Raw genomic sequence first — 24668 nt, 5'->3', positions numbered from 1 at the left:
GAGGCAGGTAGCCCAGCGGTTAGAGGAGGCAGGTAGCCTAGCGGTTAGAGGAGGCAGGTAGCCTAGCGGTTAGAGTGGACTAGTAACCTTAAAAGGTTGCCAGATCGAATCCCCAGGCTGACAAGATAAAAAAATCTTGTCATTCTGCCCCTGAACAGGCAGTTAACCCACTGTTCCCCTGGTAGGCCGTCATTGGAAATAAGAATTTGTTCTTAGTTGGATAACGCAATGTACATCCATCACGGCTGTTACATTTTAACAAGGACCCAATTCAGGAATATGTGCTACTACTAACGTATCTTTTAACTTGAAATCCGATCGCCCCTCTTTCCACGTTCGTAGAGATGGCATTCAAGGTAAAATGCTGCAGATGGCGGCTCAGTTAGAAATGACCTTTAAATGTCAAGCACGCCATAATGCGAATCCAGGCCTTAATCTCTCCCACTTCACACTGCAATAAGGGCAGCTTTATTGATTCAGCTTCAGGGAGAAGATTCAAATATTTGAACAAGAACTGAAAAGAAAAACAATGGCAAGTTAACCATTCATCAGCCAAATGGGCCATTTGACAACATGAGAATGTCAAGCAATATCAACAAAACAGCATTCCATACAACTTAGTTTCACATAATTGTTTTTAACAAATGCAAAAATACATGCTCAGCCTTTTCCAGTAGGCTTATTATAGAATTAAATTCAAATAGTTGGTGTTCGGGGACTCTTTCTTCACATACCATCCTGACTGGACTCATATCCAATAGAAAATGTGCCTAAGACATTGAGATGTATAGAGATCTCTACTTGGAAACAATTTAGCATGGACATTGAGGGGCTTCCACCATTTAAAAGTAGTCAACTGGGTGGGGGATTCCTATGGGAATGATCAGCCAATGACCAGACCATGGTCTTCAAATTGGTTTGCCTAGTTGGTAAATGGCGTTAAGCTTCATCGCCAAAATAACACAATATATAGTTTAAGACTCCAGCTCTGCAAGTGGAGGTAAATCACCAACATTAGCTTGACACTTAATTCAAACGGAGATAGCATGGGCAGCGCCATTATGGCACAGATACAAAGTGGAGACCTCTTTCCATCTCTATGGCCTGAGCTTTTCTCTGGGTTGAGAAGAGATGCAGCAGTTCTCGTACTCGTCACCATCATCGTTGTTGTGATACTGGCCGCGTCCTCTAGGCTCAGTGTTCCTCGCGTTAACGTTGGGCCTCTCCTGGGTGGTGATGAGGTCTATGATGGCTGTGATGACGGCACAGTCTTTGGATTGGCGGTTGCTCCAGTCCACAGGGGCGGGGCTTCGGATCTTCTCTTCCAATAGAGAGTCCAGCTCCTTCTTCAGATTCTACAGAGAGAGGCAGATACGGAAAAACGGTCAGGTGTGTGTTTGTTTGCGTGTGTGTGTGTTCGTGTACCTTGACGAGGTGAGCAATGCGTGCGGGGGACTGGAAGACGATCTAGTCGTCCACAGCGATGGTGTGTGTGTGTGTGTGTGTGTGTGTGTGTACCTTGACGAGGTGAGCGATGCGTGCGGGGGACTGGAAGACGATCCAGTCGTCCACGGCGATGGTCTCCTGGTCCTGATCCATCTGTATGGTGACGTCACCTCCAAAGAACAGCAGGGAGAATGGAGACACCTCCGTACAGTCGTAAAGGAAGATCTGGGGACAGACATAATTACAGCATTAACACACACACACACACACACACACACACATCTAGAGACAGATATGGATACAGCATCACACACACACATGAAGATGCTTGGTAAATAACAGGTGGACCCTTCCCAACAATAGAGACAAAGAAAACAAATAGAAAAATGTATAACAAGGAATAAATCCACAATGAGTAACAATAACTTGGCTATAAACACACAGGGTACCAGTACTGAGTCAATAACTTGGCTATATACACACGGGGTACCAGTACTGAGTCAATAACTTGGCTATATACACACGGGGTACCAGTACTGAGTCAATAACTTGGCTATATACACACAGGGTACCAGTACTGAGTCAATAACTTGGTTATATACACACGGGGTACCAGTACTGAGTCAATAACTTGGCTATAAACACACAGGGTACCAGTACTGAGTCAATAACTTGGCTATATACACACGGGGTACCAGTACTGAGTCAATTTGCAGGGGTATGAGGTAATAACGTGGCTATATACACACGGGGTACCAGTACTGAGTCAATTTGCAGGGGTATGAGGTAATAACTTGGCTATATACACACGGGGTACCAGTACTGAGTCAATTTGCAGGGGTATGAGGTAATAACTTGGCTATATACACACCAGGGGTACCAGTACTGAGTCAATTTGCAGGGGTATGAGGCTAATAACTTACTGGCTTTGCATATACACACGGGGTACCAGTACTGAGTCAATTTGCAGGGGTATGAGGTAATAACTTGGCTATATACACACGGGGTACCAGTACTGAGTCAATTTGCAGGGGTATGAGGTAATAACTTGGCTATATACACACGGGGCACCAGTACTGAGTCAATGTGCAGGGGTATGAGGTAATTGAGGTAGATATGTACATATAGGTATGAGGTAATTGAGGTAGATATGTACATATAGGTAGGGGGTAAAGTGACTAGACAACACAATAGATAAACAGTAACAGCAGTGTATGTGATGGGTCAAAATAGTGGTAAAAGAGGGTAAATGCAGTTAGTTCACCAATAGCTACCCAGACTAACTAAGCTTCGGTACAGTAGCAGAGAGAGAACAGTCTATGGCTTGGGTGGCTGGAGTCTGATCATTTTTAGGGCCTTCCTCTGACACCGCCTGGTATATAGGCCCTGGATGGCAGGGAGTTCGGCCCCAGTGATGTACTGGGCCGTACTCACTACCCTCTGTAGCACCTTGCAGTCGGATGAAAAGCAATTGCCATACCAAGCGGTGATGCAGCCAATCAAGAAGCTCACAATGGTGCCGTCAGAGAAATTCTATAGGAAGAGAGACTGCAGATTCTTTCAAACAACACATTTTATTATAAGATTAGCAAAAATGAAGTAAATCAACCATCACTAAGAATAGTCAGAGTTGAAAAGCTTAATGAACAGAGCTGTCTTTCACCTCCTATAGAAACTATATCCTTGTATCTTTGTAAGAGTTAGCAAATGTGCAGAAACAGGCCCTGGGAAAAGAGCTCGTCGGTGTAGCCCAAGATAGCTGATATCCACCATTTCTCTGTTCTTCCCTGCACTTCCCACATAAAATGATCCATTGTTATATGTTAGTATTTTTGCTGATACAGGCTTGTCTTGTATGAATCTGAGTGTACAGATGTATGAGCTGCTTGGATGCGACAGCAGTATGTGACCACCTGTGTTTACGATCGGCAGGAATTGCGCTAAGTAAAAACAGCATAGTGTGTCTAAGTAAACAGTATAGTATATAATTAATATTACATTTCCACCACAGTGCAGCTGGAGAACTTTGAGGATCTCAGGGCCATCGCTGAATCTTTTCAGCCCCCTGAGGGGGAGAGGCATTGTCTTGCCCTCTTCACAACTCTGTTGGTGTGTGTGTGGACCATGATAGATCCTGATGTGTGATGTGGACACCGAGGAACTTGAAACTCTCGACCGTCTCTACTACAGCCCCATCGTTTCCTGCAGTCCACGATCAGCACTGCCAGGTCTCTGACGACCTCCCCTGTAGGCTGTGATCAGGCCCACTACCGTCGTATCATCTGCAAACGTAACAATGGTGTTGGAGTCGTACGCCACGCAGAGGCGGGTGAACATAGAGTACAGGAGGGGTCTAAGCACGCACCCCTGAGGGGTCCCACGTGTTGAGGGTCACAGTGGCAGACATGTTGTTGCCTACCCTCACCACCTGGGGACTGCCCGTCAGGAAGTCCAGGATCCAGTTGCAAAAGGAGGTGTTTAGTCCCAGGGTTCTTTGTTTAGTGATAAGCTTTGAGGGCACTATGGTGTGGTGACTACGCTGAGCTGTAGTCAATGAACATTATTCTCACGTAGGTGTTCCTTTTGTCCAGGTGGGAAAGGGCAGTGTGGAGTGCAATAGAGGTTGCGTCATCTGAGGATCTGTTGGGGCGGTATGTGAATTACTCTCATGCATGGTTCAGTGTTGGTATTTAGCTCGTCTGCTAGGCTCGCGTCACTGGACTGGCTAGGTTTCCCTTTCACAGTCGGACCAGAAAGACAGTCGGACGAGAAAGAAAAGCACCTCTATCTAACAGGGATGGGCAACTTTGCTGGGGGTGGGGGCCACAAAACAATCTCCACTCATAAGGGGCCACAGTGCCTCGCAGGTCTGCATACCCACACCTGCATTAAGAGCCGGCCCTATCCTTCTGGGGGCACTAAGCACAAAAATGTAGCGTCCCCACTCGAAAATGAGAGACAAAAACTGTAGTATTAGTTCATTTCATGCAATTCTACACATTTTGCCATATTCAAAATTGCAAACCTGAATGAGAGAGACTAACAAAATCAATGGGCCCCCTCTTTGGTTGGTAATTCGACCATGATTACTACAAGTTTAGATAGCTGGCCATTAGACTAACTTAACAATCTAAAAGATGTTAGCTGACATGGCTGATTGAGTGACTGACATAACAAGAGAAACTGCTGATGCACAACCATATTGCCTTTTTTTTGTGATATCCAATTGGTAGTTACAGTCTTGTCTCATCGCAGCCACTCCCATACGGACTCGGGAGAGGCGAAGGTCGAGAGCCGTGCTTCCTCCGAAACACAACCCAACCAAGCCGAACTGCTTCTTGACACAATGCCTGCTTATCCCGAAGCCAGCCGCACCAATGTGTCGGAGGAAACACCGTACACCTGGCGACCGTGTTAGTGTGCATTGCGCCCAGGCGCCACATGAGATGGGAAAAGCACATCCCTGCCGGCCAAACCCTACCCTAACCCAGATGACGCTGGGCCAATTGTGCGCCGCCCCATGGGTCTCCCGCGGGTCTCGGCCGGCTGCGACAGAGCCTGGACTCGAACCAGGATCTCTAGTGGCACAGCTAGCACTGCCTTGTGCCACTCAGGAGGCACAACCATATTTCTAAATTGCACCTTGTGTATTCTACTATTCTAATTCTCAACAGTAAGTTGAGATCCGGACTGAGTTCTTAAAACACATTTCCACAGTCAGTAACCCATCCCTCCTCTAACTGATAACATTCAGTGCAGCAGGGTAGAAAGAGGACAGAGAGAGGCTGGCATTGACTGTTCCTCTTCTCTGGTACTGCCCGGGAGCTTGGATGTGCCAGGGACTTTGGGAGGGAGTTGAAAGCCACTGGTTTAATCAAATATTAATCAAGTCTAAAAATGGGACCAGAGTTAACCTTTAACCCGCCAACTCAGTGAAACAGTCACAAACAACACTGTGGAACTCACAACCACCCTTCCGAGTCCATATCCCTCACCCTCTGGTGTGTGTATCCTACTGCATGAATCAGGATGAAGTATCTATCACTCATCCTCTGGTGTGTGTATCCTACTGCATGAATCAGGATGAAGTATCTATCACTCACCCTCTGGTGTGTGTATCCTACTGCATGAATCAGGATGAAGTATCTATCACTCATCCTCTGGTGTGTGTATCCTACTGCATGAATCAGGATGAAGTATCTATCACTCACCCTCTGGTGTGTGTATCCTACTGCATGAATCAGGATGAAGTATCTATCACTCATCCTCTGGTGTGTGTATCCTACTGCATGAATCAGGAGCATGCATATATCACTCACCCTCTGGTGTGTGTATCCTACTGCATGAATCAGGAGCATGCATATATCACTCATCCTCTGGTGTGTGTATCCTACTGCATAAATCAGGATGAAGTATCTATCACTCATCCTCTGGTGTGTGTATCCTACTGCATGAATCAGGAGCATGCATATATCACTCACCCTCTGGTGTGTGTATCCTACTGCATGAATCAGGAGCATGCATATATCAAAAGATTGGTACTAATTTGCAATAGGATAAAAAGTACTGACAAACTGATTTTCGAGTGAAGCATCTCTGTAAGGTTCATTTGTGGCAAATGGTGCAACAGCGTTGTATGCATGCTGTACTGTACTGTGTATGCATGCTGTACTGTGTATGTATTCTGTACTGTGTATGTATTCTGTACTGTGTATGCATGCTGTACTGTGTATGTATTCTGTACTGTGTATGCATGCTGTACTGTGTATGCATTCTGTACTGTGTATGTATTCTGTACTGTGTATGTATTCTGTACTGTGTATGCATGCTGTACTGTGTATGCATGCTGTATGTATTGTAACAGTTTTGTCTTGTGGTTATTGTTTGTAGGGGGTGCCAGGTAGGTTGTGCCTACCAGAGAAAATATTGATTTCTCCTTTTGGTTTGGGAGGGAATGAGTCCCTTCTGGTCTGTCAAGTCCACACCAACGACTCATGTAAAAGTCAGTCTGGAAATTCACTTTTCATAAACCCTTAAAACATTGGAAATAAATTCAAAACAACTTATTTTGCATGGGTTGTATTACCAACATAAATGATCACACACACACACACACACACACACAAAATAATGTAAACAAACAACGAGCTCTGGTTCCTCAAGAAAAGTCCCGTGCCTCGGGCCTAAAAAGAGTCCAGCCCGGTAAAGAGTTCAGTGAACTCAAGTGACCTTCGCACGCAATGTTTCTCCGTTCATAAAAGTGTAGCGTAAACCCAGTCTCAATAAAATATTAACTATTTCACCACACAACCATAAAGAGTAGAGGTCGACAGATTAACCTCTCTTGGATAGGGGGCAGTATTTTCACGTCCGGATGAAAAGCGTGCCCAAAGTAAACTGACTGTTACTCAGGCCCAGAAGCGAGGATTTGCATATAATTGGTAGATTTGGATAGAAAACACTCTGAAGTTTCTAATAATGTCTGTCGGTATAACAGAACTGAAATGGCAAAACCCCGAGGACAAACCACCCCCCCCAAAAAAAAAAAATTCAGCCTATTCACTTTATTATAAGGCGAAGTCCTCCCAGATTGCAGTTCCTAGGGATTCCACTAGATGTCAACAGTCTTTAGAAAGATTTTCAGGCTGTTCTTTTTGAAAAAATGAGCCAGAAATTGTAGTTTTTCTAGGTGGCTCCATTTTGGCTGTAGTGTTTCCAAGCGCGTGAATGAGAGCGCGTTCTTTGGTATTTTTCCCCGGTAAAGACAATAACGATTCTCAGTCTTAAATTGTATAGTTTATTTACATATTAGGGTACCTAAGGTTTGATTATAAACGTTGTTTGACTTGTTTGGAAAAGTTTATTAGTAACATTTGGGATTCATTTTGTATGCATTTTGATGGAGGGAAACTGGGTGGATTATTGAATAAAGCACGCCAGCTAAACTGAGTTTTTATGGATATAAAGAAGGACATTACTGAACAAAAGGACCATTTGTGATGTAACTCGGACCTTTTGGAGTGCCAGCAGAAGAAGATAAGGTAAGGCATTTATTATAGCTATATATTATATATATATTCTGACTTTCGTGTCGCACCTGCCTGGTTGAAATATGTTTTTCATGGTTTTGTATGCGGGGCGCTGTCCTCAGATAATCACATAGTGTGCTTTCGCCATAAAGCCTTTTTGAAATCTGACACAGCGGCTGGATTAACAAGAAGTTCAGCTTGAATTTGATGTATTGCACTTGTGATTTTATGAAAGTTAAATATTTATAATTCTGTAGTTTGAATTTCGCGCTCTGCAATTTCACCGTCCCACCTGCCCATAACAAGTTAATTAAGGTTGATTTCAAGTTTTCATAACAATCGGTAATCTGCATTTTTGGACACCGATCATGGCCGATTACATTGCACTCCACGAGGAGACTGCGTGGCAGGCTGACTACCTGTTATGCGAGTGCAGCAAGGAACCAAGATAAGGTGATAGCTAGCATTAAACGTATCTTAAAGGCACCGTCGTTGCACCAATGTGTACCTAACCATAAACATCAACGCCTTTCTTAAAATCAATACACAAGTATATATTTTTAAACCTGCATATTTGGTACATAGTTCATTCTTCTAACTAGGGAAATTGTGTCGCTTCTCATGCATTCTGTGCAACAGAGTCAGGGTATATGCAGCAGTTTGGGCTGCCTGGGTCGTTGCGAACTGAGTGAAGACTATTTCTTCCTAACAAAGACAGCCAACTTCGTCAAATGGGGGATGATTTAACAAACACACATTTGCGAAAAAAGCACAATCGTTGCACCAATGTACCTAACCATAAACATCAATGTACCAAACCATAAACATCAATGCCTTTCTTAAAATCAATACACAGAAGTATATTTTTTAGTTAAAAGAAATCCAGGTTAGCAGGCAATATTAAACTAGGGAAATTGTGTCACTTCTCTTGCGTTCATTGCACGCAGAGTCAGGGTAAATGCAACAGTTTGGGCCGCCTGGCTTGTTGCGAAATAATTTGCCAGAAATGTATGTAATTATGACATAACTTTGAAGGTTGTGCAATATAACAGGAAGATTTTGACTTAGGGATGCCATCCGTTAGATAAAATACGGAACGGTTCCGTATTTCACTGAAAGAATAAACGTTTTGTTTTCTAAATTATACTTTCCGGATTTGACCATATTAAATGACCTAAGGCTCGTATTTCTGTGTGTTATTATGTTATAATTAAGTCTATGATTTGATATGAGATAGAGCAGTCTGACTGAGCGGTGGTAGGCAGTAGCAGGCTCGTAAGCATTTATTCAAACAGCACTTTTGTGCGTTTGCCAGCAGCTCTTCGCTGTGCTTCAAGCATTGAGCTGTTTATGACTTCAAGCCTATCAACTCCCGAGATTAGGCTGGTGTAACCGATGTGAAATGGCTAGCTAGTTAGCGGGGTGCGTGCTAATAGCGTTTCAAATCGGTGACATCACTCGCTCTGAGACCTTGAAGTAGTTGTTTTCCTTGCTCTGCAAGGGCAGCGGCTTTTGTGGAGCAATGTGTAACGAGGCTTCGAGTGTGGCTGTTGTCGATGTGTTCCTGGTTCGAGCCCAGGTAGGGGCAAGAAGAGGGACGGAAACTATACTGTTACACTGGCAATACTAAATTGCCTATAAGAACATCCAATAGTCAAAGGTATATGAAATACAAATGGTAGAGAGAAATAGTCCTATAATAACTGCAACCTAAAACTTCTTACCTGGGAATATTGAAGACTCATGTTAAAAGGAACCACCAGCTTTCATATGTTCTCATGTTCTGAGCAAGGAACTTAAACGTTAGCTTTTTCACATGGCACATATCGCACTTTTACTTTCTTCTCCAACACTTTGTTTTTGCATTATTTAAACCAAATTGAACATGTTTCATTAATTATTTGAGGCTAAATTGATTTTATTGATGTATTATATTAAGTTAAAATAAAAAAGTGTTCATTCAGTATTGTTGTAAGTGTCCTTATTACAAATAAATAAATTAAAATCGTCCGATTAATCGGTATCGGCTTTTTTTAGTCCTCCAATAATCAGTATTGGCGTTGAAAAATCATAATCGGTGGACCTCTAATAAAGAGTATCAAATCTCAGTTGTCTTCAACTACAGCTGACCACAAATTACGGTATAAATCACACTCATACAAATGAAATACTGTATGCAAAAAGTTGTAGTCAGTCAGACAATCCAATCCGCCAACAGATTTCCAGTGGAGAAAGTCCACGACAAAACAACGGAGACCAACTGAGATGTGTAGTCCAAAGGAAGAAATGACTGGATCCGATCCTGGTTAAACTTGAGAGGCTACAAATCACACTTTTAAATACGACAAAACAAACGGAGTGAAGAAGCTTCGGAACTGAGGGTTGAACACATCCTCATTCGCACCACCGTCACAACCCCACTTTTGCGCAGCTGATGCCGGCTATTTAATAGGGAATTAAAGGGGAAACACCCTATTGGAAGGAGAAGCAATGAGACGGTTCAGACAAATTCAGGGCCGTCACACACCCCCTCCCCTGGAAAAAGCCAACCATTGCCCTGGAACGCACATCTTGGTCTGGGAAACCGAGAAAAGTCTATCACTTTCCTCTACAAAAATATTCATGACTTTGTGGCGCTCACACTCCTTAGCTGAGGGGTAACAGGCCTTAAGGCGTGAGACTTCTGGGTCTGGGAATCAGAGGAAAGTCGTCATCACTTTCCTCTTCAAATATATCCAGGACCTTGCAGCGTTCAATCTCCTCCAATTCTTCAGGGTAACGGTCCTTAAGGAGTGAGACATGGACAACGCGCATATCTTCACCGGTGTCCTCTTTCACCACTCGGTAGTTCAGAGGGCCCATCTGCTCCACAATCCTAGATGGTCCTTGCCATTTAGGAGCGAGCTTGGCCGAGAAGAATTGTTCAGCTTTTGAGTAAGGATGAGAGCGAAGCCACACCCGATCACTAACCTGGAACTGCACGTCTCGTCTCTTTTTATCATAATTTATTTTCTGCTTGAGTCGGGTCTGGATCACGTTCTTTGAGACAAGAGTTCTAAAGTCATGGAGATGGACTACCTGGTCATAGCATGCAGAGTCTGGAGTAACCTGCTGGGGCTGTAGCACAATTTCCAAGTGTCCTCGGAGGGGGACGACTCAGGTTCACATCTGCAGGGATGACTCCAGTGGACTCTTGCACAGCAGAATTCAGGGCAAATCGAAACTCACGAAGGTGCTTGTCCCAGTGTTTGTGCTGGGTCCCTACATATGAAGCAACTCCTTCCACAGTTTCTCATTGAGCAGTGTGTAGGATGACCCAGTGTCCAGGATGGCTCTTCATGTCTATGGGCCTATGGACAGGGGTAACACCAGTTGATGCGGTATTAACTGAAAGGAAGGGGATGTCGATGGGGGAGCGTAGGCAGTGACTCTTGGGGCTTTCAGCTTTGATCAAAGCACCCAGAGTAGGATGGGCGTTCCTGCGAAGGGAGTTAGAATGTGTTGGCCTGTTGTGATTGGTGGTTTCTGGAAGGGTTTACTTGATACTGATTTGGACATGTAGTTGGAGAATGTTTATTTTTGCTACATCTCTAACAGAACATGGGAGGGGTCTTGGCTGTAGACTCTGGCTGTTGTTGATGGTCTGGCTTGGGTAACTGTTTGGGTGTCTGTTTCTTTCTCTGTTCATATTGCAGTTGGCATTCTCTGTCCAGGGGATTGAGGGCAAGAAAGTCACAACATCTTCCCAGATATATTAGGGGATTAAGACTGTCATCCTTTCCCCCCCCCAAAGGTGGGAAATTGCTATTTAACCTCACTAGGGTACGCTAGCGTCCCACCTGGCCAACATCCAGTGAAATTGCTGAGCACCAAATTCAAAAACAGAAATACTCATTATATAAAAATTCATAAAACATACAAGTGCTATACATCGGTTTAAAGATTAACTTCTTGTTAATCCAACCACGGTGTCAGATTTCAAAAAGGCTTTACCATACCATGCGATTATCTGAGAACAGCGCCCAGCAGACAAATCATAACAAACAGTAACCAGCCAAGTAGAGGAGTTACACAAGTCAGAAATAGCGATAAAATTAATCACTTACCAATGATGATCTTCATATGGTTGCACTCACACAACTCCCATTTACTCAATAACTGTTTGTTTTGTTCGATAAAGTCCCTGTTTATATCCAAAAACCTCAGTTTTGTTCGAGCGTTTTGTTCAGTAATCCACAGGCTCAAACACAGTCACAACAGGCAGACGAAAAATCCAAATAGTATCCGTAAAGTTCGTAGAAACATGTCAAACATGTCAAACAATGTTTATAATCAATTCTCAGGTTGCTTTTAGTCATAATAATCGATAATATTTCAACCGGACAATAACGTCGTCAATATAAAAGGTAAACAAGAAAGGCACACGCATGAAAAAGCTCTGTGACACTGTAGGGTCCAGTCATTCAGAGTGGTCTACTCCCTCATTTTTCAGAATACAAGCCTGAAACAATTTCTAAAGACTAGTGGAAGCCATAGGAAGTGCAATTTGAATCCTAAATCAATGGATACTGTAATGGCATTCGATAGAAAACTATAAACAAAAAAATGCCACTTCCTGGATGGATTTTTCTCAGGTTTTTCGCCTGCCAAATCCATTCTGTTATCCTCACATACATTATTTTAACAGTTTTGGAAACTTTAGAATGTTTTCTATCCAAATCTATATGATCTATCCAAATTACATGCATATCCTATCTTCTGGGCCTGAGTAGCAGGCAGTTTACTTTGTGCATGCTTTTCATCCGGAAGTGAAAATAGTGCCCCCTACCCTAGTGAAGTTAATGGGCATCACCCCCACATGACGTCTACTCACATCACCATGAATAAAAGAGCTAGGAAGGATTGAGGAAGTAGAGGGTGAGGGAGTTATCAGACAATGGAAATAAACACCAGGATGCATGGTGGATCGCATCCTGCAGGGGGTGGCTGCAGCATGGCCTTGTCTTGGTTGTTCTGAGGTGCCAGCTTGGCCCCCGGTGGTCTGAACAGAAGTGGACATCAGAGAAGCTCTGTGCAAAGAGTTGTGCCTAATGGAGGTCATGTCAACAGACACGTCATCCAACATTTTACGACCTTTAGAGAGCTCTGTCTGCAAGTGGTCTCCAGTGTTAACCAGGGGAGAAAAAATAGAATTAACGTCCTTGAGGACCTCAGTGTGGTGATGTTACAGGCACCACTGGCAGTGAGCTGGTTTCGTTGGTAGTCAAACTGCCTGTCCATGGCACCAGTAATATCCCATCTTCCACTCTCACTGAGCTCTGTCAGCATGTGGGTTAGAGTTCTCAGTGAGTCTCAGAGTTCCATTGAGCTCTGTTGTTGCTCTTCACTCAGACATTTGAATTCATGGTGGATTAGAGTTTGGAGATGTTGTTGAGTCCGACGAATATCAAGGATGTCACCTTGAAGTTGTAAGACTACAACCTCTGGAGATAAACCAGAATAATGGAGGAAGGTTGGGTGTCAGAGGGAGGACTAGCTCAGTACTTCCACACATGTCAAAGTCAATAAGTGAGTAACTGGTTAGACCTCCCGTGGCCTGTGGTCCAGACCCGAGCATTCAGATTCCCAGGGCTCTGGCCCAAATCAACTCCATTTTCTCCATTCACATTATGATTTGTATTGTCAGCTCGATGGTCAGAATAATCCTGTGTATTCCTATTGACAGGTACGATATGGAGGCTCGATGGTCAAAATGATCCTGTGTATTCCTATTGACAGGTATGATATGGAGGCTCGATGGTCAAAATGATCCTGTGTATTCCTATTGACAGGTACGATATGGATGAACAGATTTTCTTGGGGTGAATCCATTGTTTTAAATAACACACAATCTGCACAAAAATATTTGCTTTGGTTATTTCTCAATGTTGAAAGAGGTCCCATCTGGGGTGCCATTTTCTATGTCACAGTTTTAACTTGAGGTTGTTGTTTTGTAGGGGTGCCAGGTAGGTTGTGCCTACCAGAGAAAATACAGACACATTCAGGGTTGTCACAGTACGCTGTACTGTATACTCACACTGCTGGTCCTCATCTTGAGGTGATAGATGAGCCATGTGTAGTTAAACTGGGTCTCCTCAGCATTCACTGACTTGGGGTGAATACACACCTTCCCATCAGTTTTAGTATACACCCTCACCCTGGAGAAGAGAGGTGGGCATTAGTGTGTGTGTGTGTGTTTGTGTGTGTACATCCTTTACAGACAGATGTGTGTGTGTGTGTGTGTGTGTGTGTACATCCTTTACAGACAGATGTGTGTGTGTGTGTGTGTGTGTGTGCGTGTGTACATCCTTTACAGACAGATGTGTGTGTGATATTGTCCATAGCAACATAATACAGTTTTACGACTATTGATATTTGGCCAAAGTTTGAATCTTAATACAACTGTTTTTAAACCATATCAGTGCACTGCTTCAAGGCAGATCGAAGGTGTATTTTGCAGCTGTCTGCTACGTGTTATGATGAGTTATTGATGCATCTGTCTGGCTGGAATGGGTTTAGGGCTTATGGTCTGCCATCCATCCTGGGCTTGGGGGGGGGGGCCTTCTCAGGTATAAATCAACAGGAAGTTGACAGAGTACGTTTCAGGTCTGAGTGAATTGTATTTCCCTCTGCAGAATCTGGGGTGTCCCCTCTTGTCATTGCCAGTGTCTGTCTGTGCTAGTGCTGAGCGATTAGTGCTAGTGCTGAGCGATTAGTGCTAGTGCTGAGCGATTAGTGCTAGTGCTGAGCGATTAGTGCTAGTGCTGAGCGATTAGTGCTAGTGCTGAGCGATTAGTGCTAGTGCTGAGCGATTAGTGCTAGTGCTGAGCGATTAGTGCTAGTGCTGAGCGATTAGTGCTAGTGCTGAGCGATTAGTGCTTTCGGTTCAGTTTTGGTTTGATTATTCCTTTTTAAATAACCACGGTTTTCGGATTCGATTATTATTTAATTTTTTACAAACATTAAATGCTTACCGTGTTGCGTCGTGCGTAAGAGCAGCACTTAGCCGTGGTATATTGGTTATATACAACAGCCCCTAGGGCCGTATTGCTTAATTGACATTCATTTATTCACATTACTTTACTTTAAATTAAATATTTCAGTCTTGTGTAAATTAAATTAGTTTTATTTGATGACTTTATTATTTCATTCCAAGTCATCATCTCTAGAGCTGCTGCCTACGCTGTCTGACAAAACCACTATTTTTGTTGTTCTTCAATGTAAATAAGGCATACAGTACTTTTAAGACTGCTGAGTACCAACTATCAATCACTTAGATAATGTATTAGATAATGTATTAGATAATGTATTAGATAATGTATTAGATAATGTATTTCCAGGTAGAAATACCTTGTGAAGAAACAGCTGCTCTCTATATCCCCTCATGATCGTGCACTCTTCCCTCTTCAATAGTAGCAGGTTTAAAATAAGCACAGACTGGACAAGTAGATGCACAACGGATTATGGTCATTGTAGTTAATTACAATGTGGTATGTGCTATACTATGTAGAATATTGGCCTGTTGGAAACTACAACTCCCTACTGAATCACACAGCTCAGGCTGGATCTGATTTATATCTGGAGAAACTGTGCAATGGGTGCATTGAGCTTACCGATAAAAACAGAACAAAATGCAAATCATTTAACCAAAATGTTGGTTAATTCATCAGCACTTGTCCCTGTTTGCTAAGGGGTGTTATATGTGAGTCCTAATAGATATTATCTACACACACGCACAAAGTCGGAAGTTAACATACACCTTAGCCAAATTCATTTAAACTCAGTTTTTCACCATTCCTGACATTTAATCCGAGTAACAATTCACTGTCCACACCATCAAGAATGTTAAATGTCAGAATAATAGTAGGGAGGATGATTTATTTCAGCTTTTATTTATTTCATCACATTCCCAGCGGGTCAGAAGTTTACATACACTCAATTAGTATTTGGTAGCATTGCCTTTAAATTGTTTAAATTGGGTGAAATGTTTTGGGTAGCCATCCACAAGCTTCCCACAATACGTTGGGTGAATTTTGGCCCATTCCTCCTGACAGAGCTGGTGTAACTGAGTCAGGTTTGTAGGCCTCTTTGCTCGCACATGCTTCTTCAGTAGGATTCAGGTCAGGGCTTTGTGATGGCCACTCCAATACCTTGACTCTGTTGTCTTTAAGCCATTTTGCCACAACTTTGGAAGCATGCTTGGGGTCATTGACCAAGCTTTAACTTCCTGACTGATACCTTGAGATGTTGCTTCAATATATCCACCTAATTTTCCCACCTCATGATGCCATCTATTTTGTGAAGTGCACCAGACCCTCCTGCAGCAAAGCACCCCCACAACATGATGCAGCACATGACCGTGCTTCACGGTTGGGATGGTGTTCTTCGGCTTGCAAGCCTCCCCCTTTGTCCTCCAAACATAACAATGGTCATTATGGCCAAACACTTCTATTTTTGTTTCATCAGACCAGAGGACATTTCTCCAAAAAGTACGATCTTTGTCCCCATGTGCAGTTGCAAACCGTAGTCTGGCGGTTTTGGAGCAGTGGCTTCTTCCTTGCTGAGGACTCGTTTTACTGTGGATATATATACTTTTGTATATGGTGTTTATACTTGCGTACTATTGTTTGTACAGATGTTTGTACAGATGAATGTGGTACCTTCAGGCGTTTGGAAATTGCTCCCAATGATGAACCAGGCTTGTGGAGGTCTACAATTATTTTTCTGAGGTCTTAGATGATTTCTTTTGATTTTCCCATGATGTCAAGCAAAGAGGCACTGAGTTTGAAGGTAGGTCTTGAAATACATCCACAGGTACACCTCCAATTGACTCAAATGATGTCAAGAAAAGAGGCACTGAGTTTGAAGGTAGGCCTTGAAATACATCCACAGGTACACCTCCAAATGACTCAAATTATGTCAATTAGCCTATCAGAAACTTCTAAAGCCATGACATCATTTTCTGGAATGTTCCAAGCTGTTTAAAGGCACAGTCAACTTAGTGTATGTAAACTTCTGACCAACTGGAATTGTGATACAGTGAATTATAAAATCTGTCTGTAAACAATTGTTGGAAAAATGACTTGTGTCATGCACAAAGTAGATGTCCTAACCGACTTGCCAAAACTATAGTTTGTTACAAGACATTTGTGGAGTGGTTGAAAAACAAGTTTTAATGACTCCAACCTAAGTGTATGTAAACTTCAGACTTCAACTGTATGTATATCTATATATCTATATGCTACTGTAGGTCCAGGCTGACTCACGGTCTCTTCTTGCTTCCGCTGGGTTTGATCATGGCCACTTTGGGGTAGAGACCTGCCACTATCACTGCCTTGATCAGCTTCTCATTATCTGAGGGAGAGAGACAGAGAGAGGGAGAGAGAGAGTGAGACATGGAACGAGAGGAGCGAGTGAGAGAGAGAGGAGCGAGAGAGAGAGAGGAGCGAGAGAGAGAGAGAGGAGCGAGAGAGAGAGGAGCGAGAGAGAGAGAGAGGAGCGAGAGAGAGAGAGAGAGAGAGAGAGAGAGAGAGAGAGAGAGAGAGCGAGAGAGAGAGAGAGGAGCGAGAGAGAGAGAGAGAGAGCGAGAGAGAGAGAGAGGAGAGAGAGAGAGAGAGAGAGAGAGGAGCGAGAGAGAGAGAGAGAGCGAGAGAGAGAGAGGAGCGAGAGAGAGAGGAGCGAGAGAGATAGGAGCGAGAGAGATAGGAGCGAGAGAGAGAGGAGCGAAAGAGAGAGGAGCGAAAGAGAGAGAGAGGAGCGAAAGAGGAGCGAGAGAGAGAGGAGCGAGAGAAAAGTGAGAGAGGAGTGAGAGAGACTAGCAAATTGTAGAAAAATATATCCAACCAGTTCACCTGAGTTAGTGTTAGATTCAGGGTCTTTTGGGTTCTTGCTGCTGGTGAAGCCAGCCCCCAGCAGGTGCTCGGCAAACTGACCCTTCATGTTGTGCAGCATCTACAGACAGACAAACACACAAGACAGGTTAGATACTAATCTCAATATGAAGCCAAGGCTGCATCCCAATGGTGGAGCGTGATATCTGATTGGTGGACCATGAGAATCACCTGGAGTGTATTGGCTGACAGGAAGTTGTCCCAGCAGAACTCTCGTTCAAACTTGTAGCCGCGTCGCTTAGCTTCCTCCCAGCCCTGACAGATTAACACACAGTCAAGTTAGCAATTCTTTAAACAGAATGAACCATTGATATTATTCCATTGAGGAGATGGGAGAGACCTCTAATGATGTAGGGGGGAAAAAAGGATCTTACTGTGAAGGCATAGATGATGGTGAGGTGGTCACTCTTTGAGTCTCTGGACAGAGTTCTTCTCCTAAAGTCTGCCATCTTCTCCTTACCCTGAGAGAGAGAGAGATGTGAGTACCTAAAATGTATGTGAGTGTGTGCGCCTACGATCACGTGTATGATCACCATTGGTATGAAGAAGGGGTCCTTGAAGCTGAGAGAGGCAGCGATAGTGAGGACAGGGTCCAGACAGCCCAGCAGAGCTCCAAACAGGATCAGCTTCCCGATGTGAGGCTCTACAGGCAGCCTGGCCAGGTGGAATCCTAACGGGGTCAGAGCCTCTGAGCGGTCCAGAGCATTGAGGTCCATCAGGTGTGTGATGGCCAGAGTGACAGCCTCCTCTGTGGGAGGGTCCAGAGCTTTCCTCAGGAACTCTGCTATTGGACCCAGCTTGAGGATCTAGAAGGAGTGGGGAGAGAGAGTTAGACAAACTACATTAAAAACTACTTAGGGAAAAGTCAACAGCTTGACTTGATCAGAAACCAATGGGAATGAGACCTGTCTAACTGTTAGAGTCAACTCTTCACTAGCAGATTCAGCAAGGCTGTAATATGTCACTGTTCCCTTTAGATCCAGTACATTAGTGTGTGTGTGTGTTAGAGCTGGGCGATAAGGACAATTATCCATATAGCAATACATTTCATGAATTGACGTGATAACAATAAATATAAAGATATTTATAACACCAATGTGCACCACAGTTTATAACACCAATGTGCACCACAGTTGTTTATTATTCTCCTTTAAACTACTAAACTCACCAAAAAAGAAACAGACCTTTTTCATGACCCTGTCTTTCAAAGAGAAGTCGTAAAAAAATCCCCGAAAAATTCGCAGATCATCATTGCTTGTTCAATGAAACATAAACTACTAATGAACATGCACCTGTGGAACAGTTTACAGACGGTAGGCAATTATGAAAACTTAGGGACATTAAAGAGGCCTTTCTACTGACTCTGAAAAACACAAAGAGAAAGATACCCAGGGTCCCTGCTCATCTGTTGGATCAGAGGGTGAGGGCTAGGGTCATTCCCCCCGGAAATGTCCGGAAACTTGCAGGTGCCTTTGTGGAAGAGTGGGGTAACATCTCACAGCAAGAACTGGCAAATCTGGTGCAGCCCATGAGGAGGAGATGTACTGCAGTACTTAATGCAGCTGGTGGCCACACCAGATACTGAATGTTACTTTTGATTTTGACCCCCCCCTCTTGTTCAGGGACACATTATTCCATTTCTGGTTAGTCACATGTCTGTGGAACTTGTTCAGTTTATGTCTCAGTTGTTATGTTCATATAAATATTTACACATGTTAACTGCGTTTATTTTCAGCGAACTTGAAAGTGAGAGGAAGTTAATTTTTTTGCTGAGTTTAGTTTGATGGTTGTAGCCATCAATTGTCCCAAAAATGATGTTGATAATTTAAGTTTATCGTCCCAGCTCTAGTTAGTGTGTGTGTGTGTGTGTGTGTGTGCGCGCGCTGAGGTCAATCATTCTCCCTCTAAAAAGGTGTGAATAGTACATTAGACACCAACACACATTATCCCAGTAGGGGAATGGGAGACCAGCCATTACAACACTGTCTTTATGTCCTCTAACCCCAGTAGGGGAATGGGAGACCAGCCATTACAACACTGTCTTTATGTCCTCTAACCCCAGTAGGGGAATGGGAGACCAGCCATTACAACACTGTCTTTATGTCCTCTAACCCCAGTAGGGGAATGGGAGACCAGCTATTACAACACTGTCTTTATGTCCTCTAACCCCAGTAGGGGAATGGGAGACCAGCCATTACAACACTGTCTTTATGTCCTCTAACCCCAGTAGGGAATGGGAGACCAGCCATTACAACACTGTCTTTATGTCCTCTAACCCCAGTAGGGGAATGGGAGACCAGCCATTACAACACTGTCTTTATGTCCTCTAACCCCAGTAGGGGAATGGGAGACCAGCCATTACAACACTGTCTTTATGTCCTCTAACCCCAGGATGAAATGGGAGACCAGCCATTACAACACTGTCTTTATGTCCTCTAACCCCAGTAGGGGAATGGGAGACCAGCCATTACAACACTGTCTTTATGTCCTCTAACCCCAGGATGGAATGGGAGACCAGCCATTACAACACTGTCTTTATGTCCTCTAACCCCAGTAGGGGAATGGGAGACCAGCCATTACAACACTGTCTTTATGTCCTCTAACCCCAGTAGGGAATGGGAGACCAGCCATTACAACACTGTCTTTATGTCCTCTAACCCCAGTAGGGGGAATGGGAGACCAGCCATTACAACACTGTCTTTATGTCCTCTAACCCCAGTAGGGGAATGGGAGACCAGCCATTACAACACTGTCTTTATGTCCCCTAACCCCAGTAGGGGAATGGGAGACCAGCCATTACAACACTGTCTTTATGTCCTCTAACCCCAGTAGGGGAATGGGAGACCAGCTATTACAACACTGTCTTTATGTCCTCTAACCCCAGTAGGGGAATGGGAGACCAGCCATTACAACACTGTCTTTATGTCCTCTAACCCCAGTAGGGGAATGGGAGACCAGCCATTACAACACTGTCTTTATGTCCTCTAACCCCAGTAGGGGAATGGGAGACCAGCCATTACAACACTGTCTTTATGTCCTCTAACCCCAGGATGGAATGGGAGACCAGCCATTACAACACTGTCTTTATGTCCTCTAACCCCAGTAGGGGAATGGGAGACCAGCCATTACAACACTGTCTTTATGTCCTCTAACCCCAGTAGGGGAATGGGAGACCAGCCATTACAACACTGTCTTTATGTCCTCTAACCCCAGTAGGGGAATGGGAGAACAGCCATTACAACACTGTCTTTATGTCCTCTAACCCCAGGATGGAATGGGAGACCAGCCATTACAACACTGTCTTTATGTCCTCTAACCCCAGGATGGAATGGGAGACCAGCCATTACAACACTGTCTTTATGTCCTCTAACCCCAGTAGGGGAATGGGAGACCAGCCATTACAACACTGTCTTTATGTCCCCTAACCCCAGTAGGGGAATGGGAGAACAGCCATTACAACACTGTCTTTATGTCCTCTAACCCCAGGATGGAATGGGAGACCAGCCATTACAACACTGTCTTTATGTCCTCTAACCCCAGTAGGGGAATGGGAGACCAGCCATTACAACACTGTCTTTATGTCCTCTAACCCCAGTAGGGGAATGGGAGAACAGCCATTACAACACTGTCTTTATGTCCTCTAACCCCAGTAGGGGAATGGGAGACCAGCCATTACAACACTGTCTTTATGTCCTCTAACCCCAGTAGGGGAATGGGAGACCAGCCATTACAACACTGTCTTTATGTCCCCTAACCCCAGTAGGGGAATGGGAGACCAGCCATTACAACACTGTCTTTATGTCCTCTAACCCCAGTAGGGGAATGGGAGACCAGCCATTACAACACTGTCTTTATGTCCTCTAACCCCAGTAGGGGAATGGGAGACCAGCCATTACAACACTGTCTTTATGTCCTCTAACCCCAGGATGGAATGGGAGGGAGTGAGAGGGAAGCATTGTGTATTGACAGAGAGACCAACAGATGTAGAGTATGTTTGTGTGTAATAGCGTTTCAAAGGACTCAGCGAGAGAGTGAGTGAGTCAGTGAGTGAGAGAGCGAGATTGTATTAGCGCTTGTAAGGGAACATGAGTCACCATAAACCCCCCCCCCCGGGCAATAATTATCCTTATTGCCCAGTTCTAACATACACACAGATCGCAGCAATTCTGCCATCGTTTTTTTTATGCTAATCCTAACCTTTTTTGTACATAATCTCCACCATAATTTTCTATAAACAAAATAATTTTCTGGACATCAGAACAGCGATCACTAACCTTGATATTAGAGGTTGACCGATTAATCGGAATGGCCGATTGATTAGGGCCTATTTCAATCGGAAATCTGTATTTTTGGACACCGATTTGGACGATATATATTTTTTTTTTACACCATTATTTAATCTTTATTTAACTAGGCAAGTCAGTTAAGAACACATTCTTATTTTCAATGACGGCCTAGGAACGGTGGGTTAACTGCCTTGTTCAGGGGCAGAACGACAGAATTTTACCTTGTCAGCTCAGGGATTCAATCTTGCAACCTTACAGTTAACTAGTCCAACACAATAACCACCTGCCTCTCATTACACTCCACAAGGAGTCTGCCTGTTACGCGAATGCAGTAAGAAGCCAAGGTAAGTTACTAGCTAGCATTAAACTTATCTTATAAAAAACAATCAATCATAATCACTAGTTAAGCTAGTAATATCATCAACCATGTGTAGTTGTCTAGCGTGTCCTGTGTTGCATGTAATCGATGCAATGCAGGGGGATGATTTAACAAAAGCACGTTTACAAAAAAAATCACTATCGTTGGACGACTGTACCCAACCGTAAACACCAATGCCTTTCTTAAAATCACTATCGTTGGACGACTGTACCCAACCGTAAACACCAATGCCTTTCTTAAAATCACTATCGTTGGACGACTGTACCCAACCGTAAACACCAATGCCTTTCTTAAAATCAATTCACAGAAGTATAGATTTTTAAACCTGCATATTTAGCTAAAAGAAATCCAGGTTAACAGGCAATATTAACCAGGTGAAATTGTGTCACTTCTCTTGCGTTCGTTGCACGCAGAGTCAGTGTATATGCAACAGTTTGGGCCGCCTGGCTCGTTGCGAACTAATTTGCCAGAATTTTACGTAATTATGACATAACAGCAATATTTAGACTTCGGGATGCGACCCGTTAGATAAAATTCCGAACGATTCCGTATTTCACTGAAATAATAAAAGTCCTGTTTTCGAAATGATAGTTTCCGGATTCGACCATATTAATGACCAAAGGCTCATATTTCTGTGTGTTATTATGTTATAATTAAGTCTATGATTTGATATGAGATAGAGCAGTCTGACTGAGCGATGGTAGGCACCAGCAGGCTCGTAAGCATTCATTCAAACAGCACTTTTGTGCATTTTGCCAGCAGCCCTTCGCTGTGCTTCAAGCATTGAGCTGTTTATGACTTCAAGCCTATCAACTCCCGAGATTATGCTAGTTAGCGGGGTGCACGCTAATAGCGTTTCAAACATCACTCGCTCTGAGACTTGGAGTAGTTGTTCCCATTGCTCTGGAAGGGCCGCAGATTTTGTGGAGCGATGGGTAACAATGCTTCGAGCATCAGTCGAGCAGTGAATTTCAAACACTGATTCAACAACAAAGACCAGAGAGGTTTTTCAACGCCTCGTAAAGAAAGGCACCTATTGGTAGATGGGTGAAAAATAAAATAAAAAAAACAGACATTGAATATCCCTTTGAGCATGTTGAAGTTTTGAATTACACTTTGCATGGTGTATAAGTATATAGCCAATGTTATTTTCTACTTCCTGTATACAAGCCAATGTTATTTTCTACTTCCTGTATACAAGCCATGTTATTTTCTACTTCCTGTATACAAGCCATGTTATTTTCTACTTCCTGTATACAAGCCATGTTATTTTCTACTTCCTGTATACAAGCCAATGTTATTTTCTACTTCCTGTATACAAGCCATGTTATTTTCTACTTCCTGTATACAAGCCATGTTATTTTCTACTTCCTGTATACAAGCCAATGTTATTTTCTACTTCCTGTATACAAGCCATGTTATTTTCTACTTCCTGTATACAAGACAATGTTATTTTCTACTTCCTGTACACAAGACAATGTTATTTTCTACTTCCTGTACACAAGACAATGTTATTTTCTACTTCCTGTACACAAGCCAATGCTATTTTATACTTCCTGTATACAAGCCATGTTATTTTCTACTTCCTGTATACAAGCCATGTTATTTTCTACTTCCTGTATACAAGCCAATGTTATTTTCTACTTCCTGTATACAAGCCAATGTTATTTTCTACTTCCTGTATACAAGCCAATGTTATTTTCTACTTCCTGTATACAAGCCAATGTTATTTTCTACTTCCTGTATACAAGCCAATGTTATTTTCTACTTCCTGTATACAAGCCATGTTATTTTCTACTTCCTGTATATAAGCCATGTTATTTTCTACTTCCTGTATATAAGCCATGTTATTTTCTACTTCCTGTATATAAGCCATGTTATTTTCTACTTCCTGTATATAAGCCATGTTATTTTCTACTTCCTGTATATAAGCCATGTTATTTTCTACTTCCTGTATATAAGCCATGTTATTTTCTACTTCCTGTATAAGCCATGTTATTTTCTACTTCCTGTATATAAGCCATGTTATTTTCTACTTCCTGTATATAAGCCATGTTATTTTCTACTTCCTGTATACAAGCCATGTTATTTTCTACTTCCTGTATACAAGCCATGTTATTTTCTACTTCCTGTATACAAGCCAATGTTATTTTCTACTTCCTGTATACAAGCCAATGTTATTTTCTACTTCCTGTATACAAGCCAATGTTATTTTCTACTTCCTGTATACAAGCCATGTTATTTTCTACTTCCTGTATATAAGCCATGTTATTTTCTACTTCCTGTATATAAGCCATGTTATTTTCTACTTCCTGTATATAAGCCATGTTATTTTCTACTTCCTGTATATAAGCCATGTTATTTTCTACTTCCTGTATATAAGCCATGTTATTTTCTACTTCCTGTATATAAGCCATGTTATTTTCTACTTCCTGTATATAAGCCATGTTATTTTCTACTTCCTGTATATAAGCCATGTTATTTTCTACTTCCTGTATATAAGCCAATGTTATTATATACTTCCTGTATATAAGCCAATGTTATTATATACTTCCTGTATATAAGCCAATGTTATCTTTACTAGTGTTATTCATTGGCT

The 24668-nt window shown here is 42.9% G+C and overlaps 1 protein-coding gene across 2 annotated transcripts in view; it reads right to left on the bottom strand.

Moving 5' to 3' along the window:
* Positions 1-435: 435 nt before the first annotated feature.
* Positions 436-24668, bottom strand: part of dhx36 (DEAH (Asp-Glu-Ala-His) box polypeptide 36) — a 62923-nt gene continuing 38690 nt past the window's right edge. The window contains exons 18-25 of one of the 2 annotated variants that reach the window (XM_042296462.1): positions 17938-18210; positions 17779-17865; positions 17576-17659; positions 17366-17465; positions 16781-16868; positions 13552-13672; positions 1519-1671; positions 436-1355 (exon numbers count right to left, since the gene is read on the bottom strand). In XM_042296462.1, the coding sequence (XP_042152396.1) occupies positions 1098-1355; positions 1519-1671; positions 13552-13672; positions 16781-16868; positions 17366-17465; positions 17576-17659; positions 17779-17865; positions 17938-18210 (1164 nt within the window). In that variant the 3' untranslated portion in view covers positions 436-1097. Of the gene's footprint in view, positions 1356-1518; positions 1672-13551; positions 13673-16780; positions 16869-17365; positions 17466-17575; positions 17660-17778; positions 18211-24668 lie in introns of both variants that reach the window. The other variant, XM_042296461.1, reaches the window with a different exon arrangement.

This window comes from Oncorhynchus tshawytscha, linkage group LG13 (genome assembly GCF_018296145.1).
Source record: "Oncorhynchus tshawytscha isolate Ot180627B linkage group LG13, Otsh_v2.0, whole genome shotgun sequence".
NCBI lineage: Eukaryota > Metazoa > Chordata > Actinopteri > Salmoniformes > Salmonidae > Oncorhynchus > Oncorhynchus tshawytscha.
The sequence above is the reverse complement of the archived record's forward strand: the minus strand, read 5'-3'. Positions and strand labels throughout refer to the sequence as shown.